The sequence below is a fragment of the Rhinolophus hipposideros genome, assembly GCF_964194185.1.
Source record: "Rhinolophus hipposideros genome assembly, chromosome: 14".
In the NCBI taxonomy this organism is placed as follows: Eukaryota; Metazoa; Chordata; class Mammalia; order Chiroptera; family Rhinolophidae; genus Rhinolophus; species Rhinolophus hipposideros.
Genome location: NC_138060.1, coordinates 15,521,064 through 15,543,222, shown reverse-complemented (window position 1 = coordinate 15,543,222; position 22,159 = coordinate 15,521,064). Strand labels below are relative to the sequence as shown.

The 22,159-nt window shown below is 40.3% G+C and overlaps 1 protein-coding gene across 10 annotated transcripts in view; it reads left to right on the top strand.

Annotated features, from left to right (window-relative positions):
- Positions 1-22,159, top strand: part of PXK (PX domain containing serine/threonine kinase like) — a 68,643-nt gene that overhangs the window by 32,035 nt on the left and 14,449 nt on the right. For all 10 annotated transcript variants that reach the window (XM_081072011.1, XM_081072014.1, XM_081072015.1 and 7 more), the window contains exons 4-14: positions 370-550; positions 6,515-6,592; positions 7,091-7,164; positions 7,747-7,821; positions 11,177-11,281; positions 11,855-11,956; positions 13,094-13,255; positions 13,671-13,788; positions 14,985-15,063; positions 17,684-17,732; positions 21,699-21,776. In XM_081072011.1, coding sequence (XP_080928137.1) covers positions 370-550; positions 6,515-6,592; positions 7,091-7,164; positions 7,747-7,821; positions 11,177-11,281; positions 11,855-11,956; positions 13,094-13,255; positions 13,671-13,788; positions 14,985-15,063; positions 17,684-17,732; positions 21,699-21,776 — 1,101 coding nt within the window. The remainder of the gene's footprint in view (positions 1-369; positions 551-6,514; positions 6,593-7,090; positions 7,165-7,746; positions 7,822-11,176; positions 11,282-11,854; positions 11,957-13,093; positions 13,256-13,670; positions 13,789-14,984; positions 15,064-17,683; positions 17,733-21,698; positions 21,777-22,159) is intronic.

Below are 22,159 nucleotides of genomic sequence, written 5' to 3'. Positions count from 1 at the left end.
TTGAAAGAATTGAATATGGTTGTCTCTGGAGAGTGAGGAATGGAAATGTCACCTGGTGTCATGGGAATGCTATGGAATTGTGGATAATAAAAGAATCGTTTGACTTTTGAAATTATGTTCATGTATAAGTTTGATAAAAATAAACACGCATTAAACTGTTTTATAGTTGCTATGCTTAATGTAGTATTTCATGAACTCTAAAATGCACAGTTTTTTCACATTTTCATAATATCACTGAAATTAGGATGCATCTTACAGTCTATGGTGTCCTAAATTTAGTGAAATATGATGGCTCAGGATTCTGTTACTGTATCTTATTTGGGAATGACATGAGTATAATTCTCTTTTTGTTTTGTTTTTTAATTAAAGGTTTCAGGTCTAAGTCTTCCTCCCAAAAAATTGATTGGTAACATGGATCGTGAATTCATAGCTGAGAGGCAGAAAGGTCTTCAGAACTATCTCAACGTTATCACCACAAATCATATCTTGTCTAATTGTGAGCTAGTGAAGAAGTTTTTAGACCCAAACAACTATTCTGCAAACTACACTGGTAAGCAAAGGGATCTGTGCACTGTGGTCACGTGGCGAAAGAGGCTTTGTGCTTTGCTGGAGATAAAATATGTGGGAGGAACTATTTCCAAATGGGAAGATGTGTGCATTTGTTACGGGGCATTATTCACTTACTAATCCTTACCTGATGGTAATTTACTGTAGATGTATAAAAAGAAAATAGTGACTTCTAATATGTTTGTAATGTCTGCACAGAAAAATACGGAAGAGAAGTTATTGTGTCTGTGTACTTACAGTCTTGTCTTTATTATCTTCCCTGACGGAACAGAGAGTAAATAATCCATGCTAATCTATACAGCAATCTCAGCTTGATTTGTATTAGGTTCCACTTTTGTATTTGCAATATATAGTGGGTCTGGTTTTTCTCAGAATTTCTTTGAACACAATAGTGATTCAGAAGTATCCTCTCTCTGTCTTCCCAGTTGTTGGCTGAGACCCACTCAGTGCAAAGCATCAGGAGATTGTGGTTGTCTTCCAAACCTACTCTAGATCAGGGCTAGCTTTCCACAGAAAGCTAGCATTTATAACCTAAGCCGGGTTCAGCAGAATGAGTGATGTAATGTTGAATTCACTCTGGTGTGGCCTTGAGGAGACCCGTGGAAACTATCATAGTCCTGAACCAATGACTAGAATTCAAATGATTACTTAAAGCTAAACCATGCTATAGTCTAAGTGGAACTCTGGGTATTATTAGTATTAAGAAGCTGATTTCCTTGCTAAGAGAATAGATTGCTTACATGCTACTTTTTGGGTTCTCAAAACACTGTTTTTGAAGTAATTAGAGGGAGGCACTTTTATTCCTAGTTCAGAGAGGGAAATAGAGGTCTACTTGTCAGGCACCAAACTTTTCTGCACCACAGAATCATCTGGGAGCTTTAAAAAAATCCTGTTGCCCAGGCTGCATTCCTGCCAATGAAATCAGAATCTCTGCAGATGGGGCTCACAGTTTGTAAAGCTCCCCAAGAGATTCTAATATGCAGCCGAGTTGGAAAACCATGGTCTTTGGGCCTTAGTACTCACACTGTGGTCCTCTGACCAGCAGCAGTTGCCTTACTGGGCGCTCGTCAGAAATGCAGAATTCAGGCCCATCCCAGACCTACTAATCAGGCTCGATTTTAACAAAGCCACCAAGTGATTTGCACGCACTTTGAAGTTTGAGAAGCCTCACTCCAGAATGTACCTGCTGTCTTCTAATTGAAGTGCCTGTAGGAGAAAGAAAAATGCCTTTCCAGAATGCAACTGAGTGAAGGAAAGTTTATTTCAAATTTACATTTACTATAGATTACAGGTTGAACGTTGAGTTGTTACAAGGCTTCTGTTCACTCCCCACTTGTGTTTTGCTTCTCCTAAGAGAAAAGGCATCACAGCACTGGAATATCTCGCATTCTTTCAGAGTAGCATCTCTCATAGCTTTCATTTCTCCATGCTTCACCTTGATTGTTCCCCGGAGTGTCAAACCGTGGACTGTTTGGATTGACTGTTATCAAATCAGACTGAATGCAGCCCTGTTCATTGGTTTGTTCACATTAAGAAATTTCTAAGACTGCCTGCTAATATTCTCCTGAGGGCAAGCATCGAGGTGTAGTGGACACGTGATGATATTGTGATTCCACAAACTCTGTCTATGCCTGTTCCGCATGCGGGATGTAGGGCTGGTGCTGGGGGTGCAGGCTCGAGAAAGACGCTCTCCATGCTGTCAGGGAGCTTGTATTAGAAGTACACTGAGTCACCGAGGGTGAGAGCTAGGAGGGATCTTGAAGAGGCACATCAAGATGTACCCTGTCGTTTTATATGTGAGAGGCCTCCCAGGAGGGAAGGCCTTACCTCTGGTTGCACATTTGTATGATTTGTCTTGAGTGTTTTCCAATTAAAATGCTGCTCAGACCGATCCCTATATTTCCTCCTACTGTACCTCTCTCACATGCTGCTATTGTCCTTGATCTTCCCCCTCTCCCCCAGCTTGGTGGACAGTCAGGAGTCCAAAGCAGATGTGGTCAGGGATATAAGAAAGCCACTAGATACTCCACTAGAACCCAAATGCTCAAGGAGCCGCCACTATTTAGACGGCATAGTCCTGTCATGGAACAATAGGGGATGGATGCTGTTTTCAGAGAGATGCTGATTTATTTCTCCCTTTAAATGAAATGTCAGAATTTGTGTTGCTTCTAGGCTGATTCACCCACAGTCTCAGGAAAGGGAAACCCAGGCTTCCTTCTCACCCCTGCTTGACTGAGCCATTCCCCGGAAAGCCAGGCAGACTCGTCCAGCGCCCCCAAACTCAGCGTGGCCATAGTCAACTGCGGGGCCGTTGTGAGGTGTTCATATGAATTAGCAAGTCTAACTGGACCAGCTGCTGTACAGGGAAAACAGGCGTCTTCCAGTCATGAGGGGTTTGTGTTGGGACACACACACCACCACCACTACCACCAGCACCTTACTCATTTTATTAACAAGGCATTTCTATCATTGAAAAGCCTCATTGCACTGTAGCTATCTTGCCACTTCAAACCTCAAACTCTCTTAGAGTAAGTGGGGTTTGAATGTCCACACAGAAGTCACTGGAAGGCCTGGGTCCTCGTCCCAGCTTTGTCCTGGGCAGCATTTTCCCTCTGTGGACCTCAGGGTCTGGGCCTATAAAACAAGAGCTGGCGGGGGGGTGGGCAGTGGTCTGGGGAGTGTGGCAGTTCCATTCTGGTCTTAAAGCCCCAGGCATCCCATGAACAGGTTATAGTGGTGGGCTCCTAGATAAAAGGAGGGAAGGAGGGATTGGGGGAGGCGGATTGTATTCAGAACAGCAGCAGGGTGCCATGGAGAGGTTGGAGGCCCACATCTGCTGTACAGGCCTCTGCGACACCACCCCTGGTAGTAGCCCAGCTGCAGGACTGGAGGGCTCAGTGTTCCCTGTAGTCGTCCCATGGGGCCAGGACCTAGGAGCTCAGGCTGCATGTAGTGAGGACAGCTGGTATATTCTGAGCTGAGAACTCTGAGTTCTGTGGGAAACTCAGGATGGATTTGAAGGCTTTGCTCTGCGTTTCCTGCCTGGGGCTTGCTTATTCGCATTTACTGAGCATGCAGTTTCCCCCGTGTCAGTTAGTGCTAAACAAATAGAGGGCAGATGCCTTCCTTTTAATGGATTTCATGTTCTAATGGGAGAGAGCATCCACATCCATTGAACATGTATTAAACTCTTAGTTTTTGCTGCATCAAATATTTATTGAGCACCTACTATATGCCAGATGCTAGGAGTACAGCAACAAGGAAGGAATAGTCATGTTCTCCCCACCACCAAGGCACTTCTGCAGGGAGATTGACAGGTGAACACTGGCATGGTAAACTCAGGGCAGCACTTTGAGCGTGGAGATGGGGTTGCAGATGGAAGGTGGAGGAAGGCTTCTTAGGAGAGGTGATACCTACAGTAGAAGTTAGCCAGGCCAAGAGGCAGGGGCCAGTGCTCCAGGAGAGAGGTATTTCCATATGGCTGTGAGCTTTACCCAGATTACGATCTATCCTTCCAGCCGGAGTTTATGATCTGGTGGAAGAAAATAGCCCTAATACAGAGAATCTCACAGGAGAGGGATAGATAAAGCACTGGGAGTGTACAGAGTAGGGAGGGAAGCAGCAAATTTGGGCTGAGTCTGGCAGGACAGACGGGCAGGAACAGAAAATGCTGAGGGTTGGGGACAGGCCAGTCTTCAGTGACCGGGGGAGGCAAATCTCAGGGTGAAAAGAGTGTGCGGCACCACATGTTTGGGAGACAAAACCAGAGCTAGGCTGCACACTAGGTTTAGAACCTGGGTCTTGACTTGGTGAGGAAATGGGGCACCAATAAAGGCTTCTAAACAGAAAAGTAGATGTTTAGGATTGAAGTATGTTGCCTGAGATTGGAAAGAGGGGATTAGTATTGGGAGCATCGCATTCATGTAACTTACTTGACAATAAATCATAGTTTAGTGGAAAGAAAACGTCCTTTCTACAGTTACAGTTATTTCCCAGTCCTCAATTTGTCAGTAACAAATCTAGCATGTTCCACTTGTTCAGCTATTTCCCCATTCCTAAAACAATGTATGGTGCGTCATAGCATACGGTAAATATGCGTTGAACAATGATTTTGTGGGGAATTATGAGTCACTGTTAGTTTTGAACCAACTGTCCTTCACAATCTCTTAGAATGACATTACCTCTTAGAAGGATCATTATTTTTCATGATCCTTCTCAAAGTTGATAAGAATAATTTTCGCTTAAAAGAATTTCATTTCAAGTTTGTTTACATTGGTTATTTTGGAAATACTAAAAACATTTTATATCAACATTAATTATAGGGGAGGTACAGAGTTCCCAGTGTTGATAATGAAATTTATATGCTTCTGCCGCACCCAGTTCCTCCGAATGGTTTATCATATTGGGGTAATTAGAACAAATGTAAATGGAGTAAGTTTTGTATTTGTTCAGCACATCTTTTCTTCTGTGTGGATAGACTGACACTTTACATATTGAGTCAATAAACAAATAGCTAGTGGGTTTTCTTCCTCAAATCTCTTAACTCATAATGTACTGTAAAGCACATCAAAATGATACTGTGTGCCACGCTCTCAGCATGGTAATTCCAGACTAAGTCATTTTGACATATGGAGAACATTTTTGCCCAATCCCTTATGCTTCACCAGTCTTCCCGGAATGCTAGGCAGAGGTGAAGTGCCACAGTGAATTTGCAGGATTTCTTTTTGCTTTCAGGGAGCAGTAATGCTTCATTTACTCACTGCATCCAGGCAAAGCACAAATTATAAATGTTGCTTTTTGCAGGAAATGTAAAAGCAGAGTTATTCTGATAATTTCTTAATACAATGAACTTTAAAGAACTTCCTCTTCTCATTGTCTTCTTAAAAGGAGGAAACATTCTCATGATAAACACAAAAAGAAGGTTTTTTTTCCCAGTAAACAGTCACACCGTCACTTCCCACAATAGAACTGTGTTGTTGCTGTACATAGATGTTTTGCTAAAACACTGGCTTTTATTTCCAGCGTATTTTTAAGGCTAATCACTTGTTTGTTGGTGAGAGCTGTAATTCCTTGAGGAATGAAGGCGGGATAAATATCACTTGGAGAAACATTAAATACTATTCCAAGCCAACCTTAGAACATTTTGAGTTTTGTGCCTGGGTTATGTCCTGGTGCATACCCGTATATTGAATTTTTGGCTTATACCAACTACTTTACATAATTTAGGTCTTCTAGTTAAAAAAAAAAATGTGTGTGTGTGTGTGTGTATTCACATCATTACCATGTTACCCTGAAAATAAGACCTAGCTGGACAGTCAGCTCTAATGCATCTTTTGAAGCAAAAATTAATATAAGATCTGGTATTGTATATATTATATTATATTATATTATATTATATTATATTATATTATATTATATTATATTATATTATATTATAACCGGTCTTATAGTAAAATAAGACCAGGTCTTATATTAATTTTTGCTCCAAAAGGTGCATTAGAGTTGATTGTCTGGCTAGGCCTTATTTTCGGGGAAACACGGTAGTAATTAATTACTTTTTTTCTTTAATAAACTTTTTACTTTGGAATAATCGTAGATTTACAGAAAAATGACAGTGATAGTACAGAGAGTTTCCATATACTACTCACCCAATTTCCCCTGATGTTAACATCCTACATAACCATGGCATGTTTATCAAAACTAAGAAATTAACTACAGATTTTGTTCTAGATTTCACAGTCTATCCAGTAATGTCCTTTTTCTGTTCCAGGATTCAGTCTAGAATCCTACATTGTGTTTAGTCTGTGGTTTTGTGGGGGTTTTTTTGTAATTAATTTTTTTAAGAAGGTCATAGACTAATAAGGATTTCATTTGCAAGGATAATATCTTAAGCAGATGGTGCTTTCCTGGTATATTTGACTAATGAGTTTCTAAAATGTCTTTGCAGAGATTGCCTTACAACAGGTTTCCATGTTCTTCCGATCAGAACCGAAGTGGGAGGTGGTGGAACCACTGAAAGACATAGGTGAGAAACTGGCATGCTTATTCTGTTACAAAAGATCATAGAACTGGATTCTTTGTCATGCTTTCCTATATGTAGCCCAAGAAAGCTCTTAAACGCAGGTGATTTCTTTTTCTTTCTGTCTCCTACTGCTTGAGGACACAGTCCTTAACTTTTAACACTTAATGAATCTTGGTTAAAGCCCCATCTGAGGACTTTGATGATTGTAAGTTACACTTTCAGAATCATCATTCATTCCTCATCTATCTTTTTCACTAAATCTAAACTGTAGCGCTGCTTCCGTATTTCTGTGGATAATTTCTTTGCTGCTTTTTTTTTTTGTTTTTAGTGTAGTCTTTGCCATGTCATCATTACCAAATGATTGTTTTTCTTGTGCTTCTACGAGTATAGCTATGGATAACGTTGCCAAACTTAATTTTTATTAATTATGCAGTCAATGAAACTTACATCAATTGGCATTAAAATTATATAGCTATAAACACATTTTTGCTTTTATGGCAGGTTGGAGGATAAGGAAGAAATATTTCTTAATGAAGATTAAAAATCAGCCAAAGGAACGGCTAGTATTAAGCTGGGTAAGCTGGTTTTTTGCTTCAGTCTCATTTCAGGGACTTCAGATGGATTTATGAAAGCAGACACTGATAAGAGAGTCATGAAATCACATTGTGCTCCTGAATGATGTTGTAAAGTCCCCCATCAAAGGAGACTCATTTTAAGTCACTGTGTTTATGCATTTGGTTATTTCAATGTGATTCTATTTGATCAGCTAATAAACATTTGGAAAGAAGTAGGAACAGCTTAAAATTGTTCTCTGGAACAATTTTTGTTCTCTGGAACAATTGTTCTCTCTTTAGGATTGGCAGTTTTTCAGTTTGTTTTAAAGAAAGTACTTGGGCATTACTTGGTTATCTCTCACTTTGGGAATTCCAGTAATGCATTTGGTTAATGGAATTCAATGAGATTACAATTAAGTCCTGCTATTTATATGTTTATATTCTATCTCCAGAAAGGCCTTGAAGTATCAAGACTTAGATTGTTTTCATCTTTGGTTTACATTCATGTATTTGGACAAATGACAAAAGGGAAAGACATAAGGAAATTTTTTTTCTTTTTTGATAACTAAGGTAGCACCTTGATATTTCCTCCCATGTTTTCAGGCTGACCTTGGCCCCGACAAGTATCTGTCAGATAAAGACTTTCAGTGTCTAATCAAACTTCTGCCTTCCTGTTTGGTGAGTACAAGTCTTTCTATTATTCTTCGTGCTGATGACAAGTTCACAGTGTGTTCTTGTGGGTGACCGTGGACAGAAGAGCTAGACATACTCTATAGCAGGGGTGTCCAAACTGCAGCCCGCAGGCCAACTGTGGCCTGCAATCCATTTTTAATTGGCCCGCAGCAAATTCCAAAAATATATTTAGTTTACTTAAATAAACCAGGTGAGGCAATACGTACTTCACCTCGAGTGAGTGGCCCGGCTGTTTGTGTATTTTACCGCATATGGCCCTTGGTGAAAAACGTTGAAAAAAGTTTGAACACCCCTGCTCTATAGGCTCAAAAGAATGGAGAGGTACAGTGGGTTTCAGTTCAGACTGGAATTGCTTAGGCCTAGTCCCATAGATTGGAGGCCATTTAAAATGGTATTCATGACACAGAACCCATGAAACGTGGTAATTTAAAGTAGCCTTTGTGTTTTAAGCAAATATCAGAGGAGGAACTAGCCATTTTGTTCTTGGTGAGGATGTTAATTAATATCAGTGGAATTAAAAGAGCTGTTCTAGCTTGAGAAAACAGAATAATATGGATTTAGGTAAGCTGGTAAGAGAAATAGCCCTCTTGCTATCTGAGTTACTACTGTGTTTCCCCGAAAATAAGACCTAGTCGAATATCAGCTCTAATGCATCTTTTGGAACAAAAATTAATATAAGACCCGGTCTTAGTTTACTATAATACAAGACCGGGTATAGAATAGAATAGAATAGAATAGAATATGTAATATGAAATACTGGGTCTCATATTAATTTTTGCTCCAAAGATGCATTAGAGCTGATTGTCCGGCTAGGTCTTATTTTCAGGGAAGCTCAGTATTGTCACAGGTGGCCTTTAGGAGTACCTGGCATTATTTATTCTAATCCGAGGCCTTCGGTGGAAAAGAACCACATTAATCTATTTCAAAATAGATGCAGCAGGATGTCTTCAGGAAAAGACTGATCTGGCCAGAAATTTCAGTTAGTGTTGATGTTCTTTATCTGTGGTCTGCGTGAGGATGTAGAATGAGGCACTCATGGACAGAGCACAGTTATGCTGACCTGTCCAGTTGGGTTTGCAAGTTCATTTTTGAAGATAGAGTGTCTTGTCAAGCTGGCAAAACGAAGCTTTTAATGAGGTGTGATGTGTAGCCAAGAAAAATGCTGTGGTCTTTGAGTTTGATTAATTGTGTGACACAGGCTGTCAGCACTCAATTCTAAACTTCTTTTAATAGATATGCTTTTTAAAAAGAAGTTAGTGCAGACAAGTGATACATATTAATTGCAGAAAAGTCAGAAAACACAGATAAGCAAAAATAAGAAAATAAAACTGACCGGTAATCCCAACCAACCAGAAATATGAACAAAAATATTCAATTGTTACTTTTCTGGAATTTTATATGATTTTTAAAAAAGTATATACAGGGCTGGCCTGGTGGCTCAGGCGGTTGGAGCTCCATGCTCCTAACTCCGAAGGCTGCTGTTTCGATTCCCACATGGGCCAGTGGGCTCTCAACCACAAGGTTGCTGGTTTAATTCCTTGAGTCCCACAAAGGATGGTAGGCTCCGCTCCCTGCAACTAAAATTGAACAGGGCACCTTGAGCTGAGCTGCTGCTGAGCTCCTGGATGGCTCAGCTGGTTGGAATGCATCCTCTCAACCACAAGGTTGCCGGTTTGACTCCCGCAAGGGTACCCTCCCCAACTAAGATTGAAAAGACAACCACTTGACTTGGAAAAAAAGGCCTGGAAGTACACACTGTTCCCCAATAAAGTCCTGTTCCCCTTCCCCAATAAAATCTTTAAAAAGAAAAGAAGTATATACATATTATTTTAAAACCTAATTTTTTTTGGCTAATAGTATACCATGCACACCTTTTATTGTCAATAAGTATAGTAAAACATCATTATTATTGGCAGCATAGCATTATCGTTGACTGTACCTCAGTTTACTCAACTAATTTCAATATTTGGGTCACCTCTAGTTTCTTTTCTCTTTTTTTAAAAAGCCGTAGTGAACAATGTTAGCTAAGTGTTTGTATCCATTTTTAATTATTTTCTTGAGACAAACAACTTGAATTAATTAGTAAGTAATTACAGGGAGTTACCTTGAGACTATGTAAGTATCCTGTTCTTCATCAGATGCACTGGTTTTAACATTCATTGAGATTTTCTAACTCCAGCGTTCCTCTTATGTTCATTAGTCGGCATTCTACTGTAAGGAAGAGTTTCCTGTTCGCCCTTCTTTATTTATGTATAACAGTATGGACTCAAGGATTTTATTTTATTTATTAGGTTTGTTTTTGGGGTGATGAAAATGTTCTAAAGTTAGATTGTGTGATAGTTGCACAACTCTATGAATATACTGAAAACCATTGTATACTTTAAATAGGTGAATTGTAATGCTATGTGAATTATATTTCAGTAAAGCTATTAAAATATAAACAGCAATCATTTTGATGTGATGGTCAGGAGAAACTTCATGATCAATAACTATATTTTCCTGGGCACAACTACTACATTTTCCCTCAACCCATTTAGGCCCTACCCCCAAATCTTTGCATAACTCATCTCCCTTGGGTTTACATTTTTATGGTACTGCTTTGAGCTAATGGACATTGTAATAATACCTGTCTGGTGCCAGTTGGTTCATGTAACCAAAATTTCAGGTCCTATGACTATTTTCCTTTCGGTCATTAATAATTTGTCTTCCTCCCCACTGCACTTGGTTGACGTCAGTCCCCATCTCAGGAGGATACTGGGAGTCATCATATTACATACTTCAGGGGAAGGACAGAAAGATTCATGCTAGCTGCTTTGGAAAAGGGCCAAGATGCCAAAAGATGCTACTTTTGCTTGTTTTCTGGCTGTCGTGCTTGGCACTGTGCAGCAATGTGGCATGTTAGGCAAAGCTGTGAATGAAGACGCATTTATTCTGGTCCCTACTTGGCTGTCCTAGGATTCGGCTTTATTTTTCACCAGTTTACAGAGGCAGAATATTACAACCACTATTCTAGAAACTCAGACCTTCTCTCTCTTCCACTACACTTCTGCCGGGAACTATGAGAACACACATACCAGAGCAGATGTCTTTGCACGTCAAGTTTACCAGATCGGTTACCTACTTCCTTTTGTCAGTATTGTCTATGTTCCTTCTCTCATGTAAAGAATGAGGTACGAGTTGGTCATCTAATGACTTGGAAGTGCCATGTGTTTAGGGAATATCTTTACATTCGTATACAACTAAACTGTGGAGATGGGACTTGACTATAGAACGAGATCCTGGATGTAAAAGAACCTAGATGCTGATGCAAATAAATGTGAATTTTTTTTTGTTTTGGCAGCACCCTTATATCTATCGGGTTACCTTTGCCACAGCTAACGAATCCTCTGCATTGCTAATTAGGATGTTTAATGAAAAAGGAACTTTGAAGGACCTGATATACAAGGTACTTGTGGTGCAAGTTCATGGTCATAAAAAAGTTCTCAAGTCCCTTTAGAACCTGTTATGGATACTTGATCCCTAACGTTTCAGAAACTAGGCCGTGAGGATTTTATTTGGAATTTATTTTGATTTTAGTAATAAAAACTACCCAGTTTGGTTAAAGATCATTCCTTTCCCCACCTGAGGGAAGGTTGAACATTCAATGATTATGTCCATTGCATTGTAGGCTGCTCTCTTAAGGTCAGTTTTAAAGTTGTGTCTTCCATTTAACAAAGCAATACTGAACTATCTCAAAGTTGGAAAAAAATTTTCTTTTAAATAATAGTGAAAAATTCTAACAGTATACAAGACTTGGGGGTCGGCTAAAACCAAGACCAGGCTCACGTCTTCACTGGACTAGAGAAGGGACGAAACCCAGGTCAGCCTTTTTCTGTCAGCCGTACAGGCTATTGTGTTTTAAAAACTCACATCCTGCGGTCTGGTGCCCCTAGCCTCTGTAGTGTTGCCTGTTGGGGAGCCCATGTGCAGATGTCCTCCCTCTGCTGGTCTCTTACATGCTTTTTGTTCTTTTCCAAAGTCAAAACCAAAAGACCCATTCCTAAAGAAGTACTGCAACCCTAAGAAGATTCAAGGCCTTGAACTCCAGCAAATAAAAACATATGGGCGGCAAATATTAGAGGTAAGAGGCATTTAATTTTTGTTGAAGTTGCATTGGAATCTCACCCAGCATTCCAGGGTTCTTTGGGGAACGTTCTTGGGCAATATCCGAAGTAGCTTACGTTGCCCGATGGCTTATAAACGGAAGGTGTTGTCGTGTTTCATCCCAAAAAGCAAATATTTAAGACTAAGACTGAATAGAACTACAAAATTCCAAAAAGCTTCGCTATTGGAATTTAGTATCTGATTTTTAAGAATGTACCGGTGTAGGTACGAACTTTTGTGTTATTTTTGGTTGATCTTTATCTCTTTGCCAAGATTCTTGATTTTTGTTATATTACCTATTAATACATAGCCATATGGCTCCCTTACAGAAATGTAAACAGCATGAAAAGCCTTTCCCACATCACTCTCTAGAGTAGTATTCTCCAAGCTTCTTGGACTGTGCAACCCTGTCAGTGAAAACAATTTAAGCATAACCCCCCTTATATTGTATACATTTAACTATTATGTACACATACTACTATGGATATATTTTATACATTATAAGTTAGGAATGAGATTAAAAACAAAACAAATAGAAAGAGAAGTTGTAATATTTCCTTCCAGTCCTAAACTGATAGTCCTGGGCACCTTTATTACTGGATGAGCCACTGTTTATTAAATGGCAACTGAAAAGTTTGCTTCTTTTTATGGGAGCCTGTCACATTTCTATTAATAAACAGCCAAATATATTCTGGGGTTGATTGGGTTAGAGATGGTTTCACCTCATCCCCTTTTTCTGAGTAACTGGCCAAAGTTTTACTCCTATATGAAGGAGGACCAAAACTTTGCCCTGAAGAGGGCTTGGCCTGTTGGGATCAGAAAGTGTTTAAAGGAGAGCATTCTGACATAAAGCTATTATATTAACCCCAAGCCCACGCAGGCTGCTTCTCTATTCTTTGGAAATGAGGGAGTTTGGCATTGAGTCTCATGGCTGGAAAGCATGCAGCATCACTCCCTTTTCCAGAAAAATGGATGGAGGTAGAAATTTTCTTTCAGAATCTTAGTGACCTGTTTGATTTTGTTTCAAAATATATTGACTTAAAAAAGAAAGTTTAACCTATCTTCTCTCTGAATGAGTTGGGGGGAAATGTAATCTGTACAAATTTTTTAATAGGTACTAAAGTTTCTACACGACAAGGGATTCCCATATGGGCATCTCCATGCCTCCAATGTGATGCTAGATGGGGACACGTGCCGGCTGCTAGACCTTGAGAATTCCTTATTGGGTCTTCCTTCCTTCTACCGATCTTATTTCTCACAATTCAGGAAAATCAATGTAAGTTGCTGGGAGTATTGAAACAGCAGGTTCATTGTGAGGTATAAATCGCTCCATGGCCAGACGCATGATCTGCCCATGTGAGAAACGTGCACTCATCAGTGAAAGCTACAACTGGTGCGCCAGGCCTGTTGGCCTCGTTTCTCCCACAGAGCTTTACTTGTGTCTCCAAGAGGCGGAGCTGAAATGGTAGGCGGGACAAGGAGGACCATAGAGTCACTGATTGGATAACCGTGAGGGTGGGACCAAGACTTTTGGTCAGAGCAATGCCTTGTGAGCTTTGACAAACGCTTTGGAGTTGCGTTTTCACTATCTGTCATGAGTGGGGTTGTCCGGGCCATTTTTTTCAGTGGAAGCCTGGGGTAGGGGTTCTGGGATTCACAAAGCCATACCACTGCTCTATTTTCTTCCACAGACATTGGAAAGTGTGGATGTCCACTGCTTTGGCCACTTATTGTATGAAATGACTTACGGACGGCCTCCAGACTCGGTGCCTGTAGACTCCTTCCCTCCTGAACCGTCTATGACTGTGGGTCAGTATGCGGTTTGAGGGTGTCTTCTGGGCCCTGGGAATCTACAGAGCTACTCGCCCCCTTTCTAGAGTCCAGGAAAGTCCCAGAGGAATTTGTCATGCTCCACACAGCCAGAAATTCTATCCAATTTAAAAGTAAACCAGATCTGAGTAATTTACTTAAATGTGCTTCACTGAAAATTCAGATGTCTTGTCCATTTGTCAGGCTATCTGAAACGGGCTTTTTGTAACGTGCATTAGATTTGGGGAAGCAGGAGAATGTAAAGAGAAGTATAGCCAGACTGAGTCTGATACAGAAACAGAAGTCAGGATCAGGCAATTTGAAGCCAGTCTTGAGGACTCAGGCAGGTGTCAGACCAAGGCTGGAGTAGGACCTGCAGGAACAAGAGAGCCATGGGCCGGATACCTGGGAGGTAGGAGCCCAGCAGGTCCAGAGCTGAGCGAGGCAGACGGGGATGCAGACCCCCAACAAAGTGGACCTAAGCTCTTCCCGCATTACCTCGGGCTGGGAGCAGGTGGGAGGCACCATTAGGGACTGATGCAGGCTCCTCCAGGGACCCTTTCGTCCCCTCCACGGCCAGCTCAGAATTCAGGGCTAGCTCGTGGGCCACTGTGCCGTCGAGGTATGCAAGTCAACCCTCCCCCAAGTGCTAGAGTGTTAAATAAGGGGGTTCCAGAGAACAGGCCCTGAGACTACTTTGTGTTGAGTTTGAACAGCTGAAACTGAACAGTGACCCGTGAGGAGGAAAATCTGGCTGCTTTTGTTTATATCATCCAAGGTGTTGGATAACGAGGTATCAACAATTGGCATTTTGCGGGCTGGTTTTGATTAAAAGCAGGCAAGCAGCAAAATGTTTTTCAAGTTCAGAATTTTACTTCTGTTTAGTGTTTACTTCTCTTTTAAGAGAGCAAAACACTTTCATGAATGATATCCTAAATCCGCCCTATAATTATCTTTGACATATATTTAGCTGTCTGTCAGCATGTGGTTCCTAAACCAATCAGTTTCAGTCGTCGGTACCATCGGTGTTGCCAGCATTCCCCTCCCCATGTACGCCATCTGTCTGCGTGAAGAATTTTGACACTGTCCTGATCAGCCTGCAGACAGTTGTTGCAAAGCAGTGTCAAGCTTTTCATCACCAAGTGGATTTGCCAGCGTGTTCTGTGGAACTAAAATGTGTATCTGTTCATTTCAAGTGGCCGTGTTGGAGTCTACGCTGTCTTGTGAAGCCTGTAAAAATGGCATGCCCACCGTCTCCCAGCTCTTACAGATGCCGTAAGTCAATCACATGCCTTCGTTGTAACCTTCATAACTGTTGAACAGCGACTACTCACCCAGCCGCCTGGGACCGGAGTAAAGACTCAGCTGCAGTCCTTGCAGAGTCCAAGTGAACCTGTTTGCCGAAGGGCATTGGCAGCACTGTGTCATGACCTTTCCTGTGACCTTTCTGCCACCTTAGTCTGATTGCTCTCCTGTCACCTCAGTCTCCTTTTCACGTGTGTCTCTCCCTGTCGACGTCAGCACTGTGTATGTATACGTGGGCAGCCCCCCCTTGAGGACATCCCGAAGGAGGCCCGCTCGAGCAGCTGTCCTGTATGACACTGTTTCCGGGCACCAGTTGGGCCACAGCTGCGGCCAGTTCACAAGGCGCTGGCCTTGGAGCGTCTGCCCTCCAGGAGGGAGGCAATGTATTTCTGGCCTCCAGGACTTGTTTATTCATTTACTCACTGGGTAACATTTATTAAACATCTAACATGTACCAGGCAGTGAGCTAGAAGCTGAGAGCTCAGAAGACATTCTGTCATCACCAGGGTTATGAATAGGTAATGAAGTGGTGGAAATTTCCTTTAGTACATTTTCTGTCCTTTTATGGAGAAGCAGCAGGGTGCTTCAAAAGGGTGTGTCTGAAGTTAGAAAGGCCTGGGGGTGGACCCAGCTTCACCACTTCTGCCTGGGTGACTGGGCAGGTTTCCTCACCTCTGGAAGCTGAGTTTTCTCATCGGAAAATGGGGATAGTAATAGGCCTCAGAGAGTTGCTGGGAGGATCTGATGAGATGATTCCTAGTACAGTGCCTGGTACTTAATAAGTGCTTATTAAATGTTAGTTATGATTAATATTGATTCAGCTTATATTTTGTGAGCATCAGGTGCCATGCAGTGTACCCAGTGCTTGGTCTGTACCAGCTTGCTGTAAACAGATGCACTGAGGAAACAGTAATGTGGGGAAACAGGCAGGGGACAGCTTGAAGTACATACTCAGCTGGAGTCCAAAGGAGGTAGCCATAACTTCAGGTTTCTTATAGAGGGTCTGCTGTAGCTCAGGTGCCATCCTGGGCCCTGGGGAGGCCGTGATAAACAGAGCAGCCCAAGCTCCTGCCCCGTGGATGTGACTGACACTGATATGTAACTGACACTAGTGCATCCCTTTCCAAAGTAGCCACCGTCAAGAACAATGCGAACCTGAGAAAATCAGTCCAGTTAGGGAAACGTGAATTTTCACGCAAACTTTTAGAACTGAACGCATTTGTAGTTAGGGACCGCTGAGTCACTTGGGTTTCTGTTTATCCTCCTACTGCTTATGTGTTTCTCCCAGTAGTCTACTCCTACAGCAGATCCAGACATGCTTTCTTCATTTAAGTCTTTCTACCTCGTCGGCTTCAGCCTTGAGAAGGGCACCTGGAGAAGCGTGAACTGTGTTCAGTTAAAATGTATTGTCGGGAAGTAAATGGACCCGTGGCCTTGAAGGAGACAGTTATGTCTCCACCTCCAGAGCTGCCCAGGGAGCTCTGTGGGGAGAGGTTAACCCTGTTACTTCTCCTTGTGATGTAGTTCCTGATTTTTTTAAATGGGGACAGTTTAAGGAAAGACTCACTTAGAGCCTTTTGGGCACTGCCCAAACAACCATTTAAACTCTCTGATCTATTTTAGCCAAAACAGTTCAGGATTCTTCATGCTATTGTTTTTTTGTTTGTTTGTTTTTTAATCGGGCAATATTGGGGAACAGTGTGTTCTTCCAGGACCCATCAGCGCCAAGTCAAATCGTTGTTTTCAATCTAGTTGTGGAGGGTGCAGTTCACTGGCCCATGTGGGAATCAAACCTGCAACCTGGGTGTTATGAGCACTGCGCTCTGATCAATTGAGTCAACTGGTCACCCTGGGTGTTTTTTTTGTTTTCTTTTGTTTTAAGGAGGGCACAGCTCAAAGTGGCCCATGTAGGGATCAAACCGGCAACCTTGGTGTTAGTAGTGACGTGCTCTAACCACTGAGCTAATCAGCCCCCCTCATGCTATTGTTTTTAATTACATAGTTTGGAAGAGAGAATTGATGTATCTAAACGCTGCTATTTCTTTTTAAGAGAACATGAGAAACACGACTTTTTTTAGAAGAAAAGTTTCTCATTAGATTCCAGTGAGAACAATTCCTTTCTACTTACTTGTACATTTTAATTTTATTGATCTCTAGAACAAATTTTATCCTTCTCTGGGGCAAAAAAACCCAGGAAAACCAGTTATTCTATTTACAAATATCTAGTACATATATTATTTGCAGTATAAGTAAATAATATAATATAATAAATAATAGTTTGTAAAAATGATTATTTTTAAAGTATGAATTAATTTACTACATACCATGAGAGGACTTTTGCCCTGCAGTAGGGAAATAACCTCCAGTACACAGCTGACCCAGTAACTGGAGTGGGGGTTTTCCCCAACATCATACTGGGTTGGTGGCTTGTAAATGTTTTTGAGTGTGTTGGTAAACATGAAATGATGGATTGGGCCAGGACTGGTGGAATGGTGGGGACTTCATGGGCTAAAGATGTCTCATTCTGTTTTGATTCTGTTCTGAGAGTGCACCTGTTTTAAGAATGATTTATTTTTTCTTTCCTTCACAGATTATTCAGTGATGTTTTACTAACCACTTCTGAAAAGCCACAGTTTAAGGTAAAGCAAATCATATCATTTTTTGGTTTGTGACGTAAGTTGACTTTGAAAGTTAGCACTTTTTTAGTCAAAAAAAAACAGGATTTGTAATAAGAAAAATTTGAAAAAAATCTAAATGTCCTACAATTAGGGAGTAGTGTAATAATTCATAATACATTTAGTTGATAAAATATTTTCATCTAATAAAAACAAAATTTATAAAAACATTGCAGTAGCATGGAAAATGATTATTGGACCAAGGAGCAAAAAAGCAGCATGTGAAATACAGGGTATAAAAAACACCTGTATCTAGAAGAAAGGCTGGAAGAAAGTATCCTGGGAAGCAGCAGTGTTGTGTGGTGTCAGGGAAAGAGCAGGGGCTTTGGCACCCTAAAACTCTAGTTTGATGCCTTAATCTGCTTTTTCAGTACCAGCCATTTAACTAAGGCAGGGTTTCTTAGCCACAGCTTTGACATTTGTTGTGGGGGCTCTTCTGTGCATTGCAGGATGATAAGTAGCATTCTTGGCTTGTACCGACTGATGTGAGTAGTGCATCGTGACAATCAAAAATGCCTCCAGACATTGCCAAATGTCCCCTAAGGGGAGGGGACAAAATCACCCCCATTTGAGAGCCTCCAATCTATGGGCAGGTTCCTAATCTTTGGGTCTGCATTTACTCAGAGTGTGGGCTTGGTAATACCTGTTTATTGTCATCGGACAACTGAGATAATCTACGTGAATGCCTGGTTTAGGGCCTGGCCCTCCTCTGTACTCACTGTTAGTGTTGTTTTGAGCAGGAGAATGAAGGTAGTTCTCTTTCTCCTCTTTACAGTCCCAAAGAATATGTAATATTTACGATAAAATTACATTTAGGAAAAACAAAAACAGGGTGGGGTCAGAAGATTCCGTGTTTCCCCAAAAAAAAGACCTAGCCAGACCATCAGCTCTAATGCGTCTTTTGGAGCAAAAATTAGTATAAGACCTGGTCTTATATTATATATAACTGGGTCTTATATTAAAATAAGACCAGGTATCATATCATGATATTGCATCGTGTCGTATCGTATCATATCATATCCAGTCTTATATTAAAATAAGACCGGGTTTTATATTTTTGCTCCAAAAGACGCATTAGAGCTGATGGTCTGGCTAGGTCTTATTTTGGGGGAAACATAGTTGTATAGGTGACAGAGATGTTTTCCTTTGTCCTTTTTTGCCAGTTAGAGGGGTTCTGATACTAATAGCTTCTTTGGATCTGAAGAAGGAAAGAAAAACATTTAAATTCATCTCTTCTGTACTGAAACTCCTTAGGAAATGTATTCAGCCTTGTCAATAAATATACTCTCTACCAACCCTGATAGTCCAGCCCAAGGATTATTATCAGACCTTGCTCTTCCCATAAGCCAAGAGTCTATGCAGCAGAGACAATATGATTTTAAAAGCCAATATTAATTTCTTGTACATGTGTTTTCTTTCTGGAAAGATACACAAGATACTGGTGACATTGGTTGCCTCCATTTAAAACTAGATGGGAGACTTTATTGTGTACCCTTTTATACCTTTTGAATTTTGAATCTATATGACTGTATTACCTACTCAAAGCTTTTATTAAGTTTATATTTTTTTAAAAATAATACAGACAAAAAGTTCAACATGATCTGTGTATCTGTTTTCCAGACCTGAGCTCCTCTCCTCCTGGTTTAAACAACTGATAAATTAAGGAATGACAGGCTCAAAAGCACACCAGGCTATTATGAGTATCTTTCAGCAAGTAAAAGCTTAATCTTGTGAAATTCAGAAGTATATCTTTCACAGAGAAAATCCTTCTGAAGTTATAAAATGTTAGAATTATTTGAATTTGTGTGTGTGTTCCAATAAGCTTTATATATGTTAAGTATATTCACATTGTTGTGTAACAGAGCTCTAGAATTTTTTCATCTTGCAGACTGAACCTCTAGTCTCATCGAACAGCAACTCCCCATTTCCCTACTCTCTGCTTCCATGTTTTTGACTACTCTAGATATCTCATATAAGTAGAATAGTATATTTGTCCTTGTGTAATTGGCTTATTTTACTCAGTGTAATGTCCTCAAGTTTTATCCATGTTATAGCGTGTGACAGGCTGAATAATATTCCATTGTGTGTATATACCACATTTTGTTTATCCACTTATCTGTTGATGGACATTTGGCTTTTTCCACCTCTTGGCTATTGTGAATAATGCTGCAATGAACATGGGGCGTGCTTAGATCTTGCTTTTAATACTTTTGGATATATACCCAGAAATGGGATTGCTGCATCATATGGATATTCTATTTTTAGATTTTTTTGAGGAACTTCCATAATATTTTCATTAGCAGCTGCATCATTTTATATTCCCACCATTAGTGTACCAGGGTTGCAATTTTTCCATATCCTTGCCAACACTTGTTATTTTCTGGTTTTACAATAATGACCATTCTGATGTGTATGAGGTGATATCTCATTGTGGTTTTGATTTGCATTTTTCTAATGATTCGAGATGTTTGGTCATCTTTTCGTATATTTTTTGGCCATTTGGAGAAATGTCTTCTTTGGAGAAATGTCTGTTCAGGTCCTTTGCCCATTTTTATCCCTTTGATTTTCTGTCCTTTGTTTTATTTTGTTTCAGCTTTCTTGTGGTATAATCGATTTTTTGTGACAAGTCCATTTTTTAATTCAATTAATGTTTTTTTGTTGAGTTGTAGGAGTTCTTTATGTATTCCGGGTATTAATCCCTTGTTAGATTTATGATTTCCAGTTATTTTCTCCCATTCCATAGGTTGCCTTTTCACTCTGTTGATTGTTTCCTTTGATGTGCAGAAGTTCTAAGTTTGATGTGGTACCATTTGTCTTTTTTTTGATGTGGTCCCATTTGTCTTTTTTTTGATGTGGTCCCATTTGTCTTTTTTAGCTTTTGTTGCCTATGCTTTTATGTCCCGTCCAAGAAATCATTGCCAAATCCAGTATCATAAACGTTTCCCTTATGCTTTCTTCTAGTTTTATAGGTGTAGGTCTTCAATCCAATTTTTTTTCCTTATTCCTACTGATGATTATTTAAATTGTTTATTTCTAGGATATTTTTGTTGGTTTTTTTTGCAGTCTTGACATGGCTTCCTCTGTATATCCTTAGTAATAGGACTTCTGTTCAGTTAGACTTCAGGTAATTCTCACTGATGGTTGTTCTATAGTTTAGTTGTAATTTTGACGTGGTTGTGGGAGGAGGTGAGCACAGTGTTTACCTACTCTGCCATCTTGACAGGAAGCGCTTCAATCCAATTTTGAGTTAATTTTTGTATATGGTATAAGGTAGGGGTTCAGCTTTATTCTTTAACATGTAGATATCCCATTTACCTAGCACCATTTATTGAAGAAACTCCTTTTCCTAATATGTGCTTTTGACACCCTTGTCAAAGATTATTTGATTATATACATGAGGGTTTATTTCTAGGCTCTCTATTCTGTTCCATTTGTCTATGTGTCTTTCTTTATACCAGTATCACACTATTTTGATTACTGTAGCTTTGTAATGTACTTTGAAATCGGGAAGTAAGGCCTCTGATTTCAATCTTCCTTTTCTTTTTCTTTTTTTTAATTAAAGTTTATTGGGGTGACAATTGTTACAGTCTTCCTTTTCAAGATTGTTTTGGTACTTCAGAATCTCTTGGGAATTCACACTTGAAACATCATGTTTATTTATGTGTTCATTTTAAATATTCATTGATAAAAATTCTAATGAGCTATTTTACTAACCATTGTCACCCTAATACATTTAATTTTAAAAATGCTAATGAGCTCAGTGTGTTGGGGATACCAAAAGGGGCCAGGATAGGATTCAAGTAGGTAGCTTACAACTGATTTCATTCCAGATGTCCTTCTTGATAACCAACTGCTCCTTCATTACAACCAGGATTTGGGAGAATCTCTGGCTATTTTACTCAATAGAGCATGTACTGTCTCTTCTTTCAGATCCCCACAAAGTTAAAAGAGGCATTGAAAATTGCCAAAGAATGTATAGAAAAGAGACTAATTGAAGAACAGAAACAGGTAAATTGCGATTTGTTCCTCATTGCCGTTGACCTTTTAGTGTCCATCCCCTGCTGTGGAATTCACCATGATTTACTTTAACCTATTGTTCATTGCATAAACATTTCTTACATATGTACTCTGAACCAAGCTCCAGCCTCATTTCTGTGAGACAGATGAATACTTCACAGTCCTGTGCTCAAGGAGCTCAGCCTGTGGAGGAAACAGACACGCCCATAAAGGGCAGTCATCTTTTATAATTGGGGTGGGCTGGGTGGTGGGGGTCATACATGGTCTGTGTTCTAAAGGTGTGGGGATCATTCTCATCTTATGTAAAAGAGGCAGGAAGGAAGTAGGGGAAGTGAGAAAGGTCTTCACCTTCTGGCATACTCTTCTCCCAAACA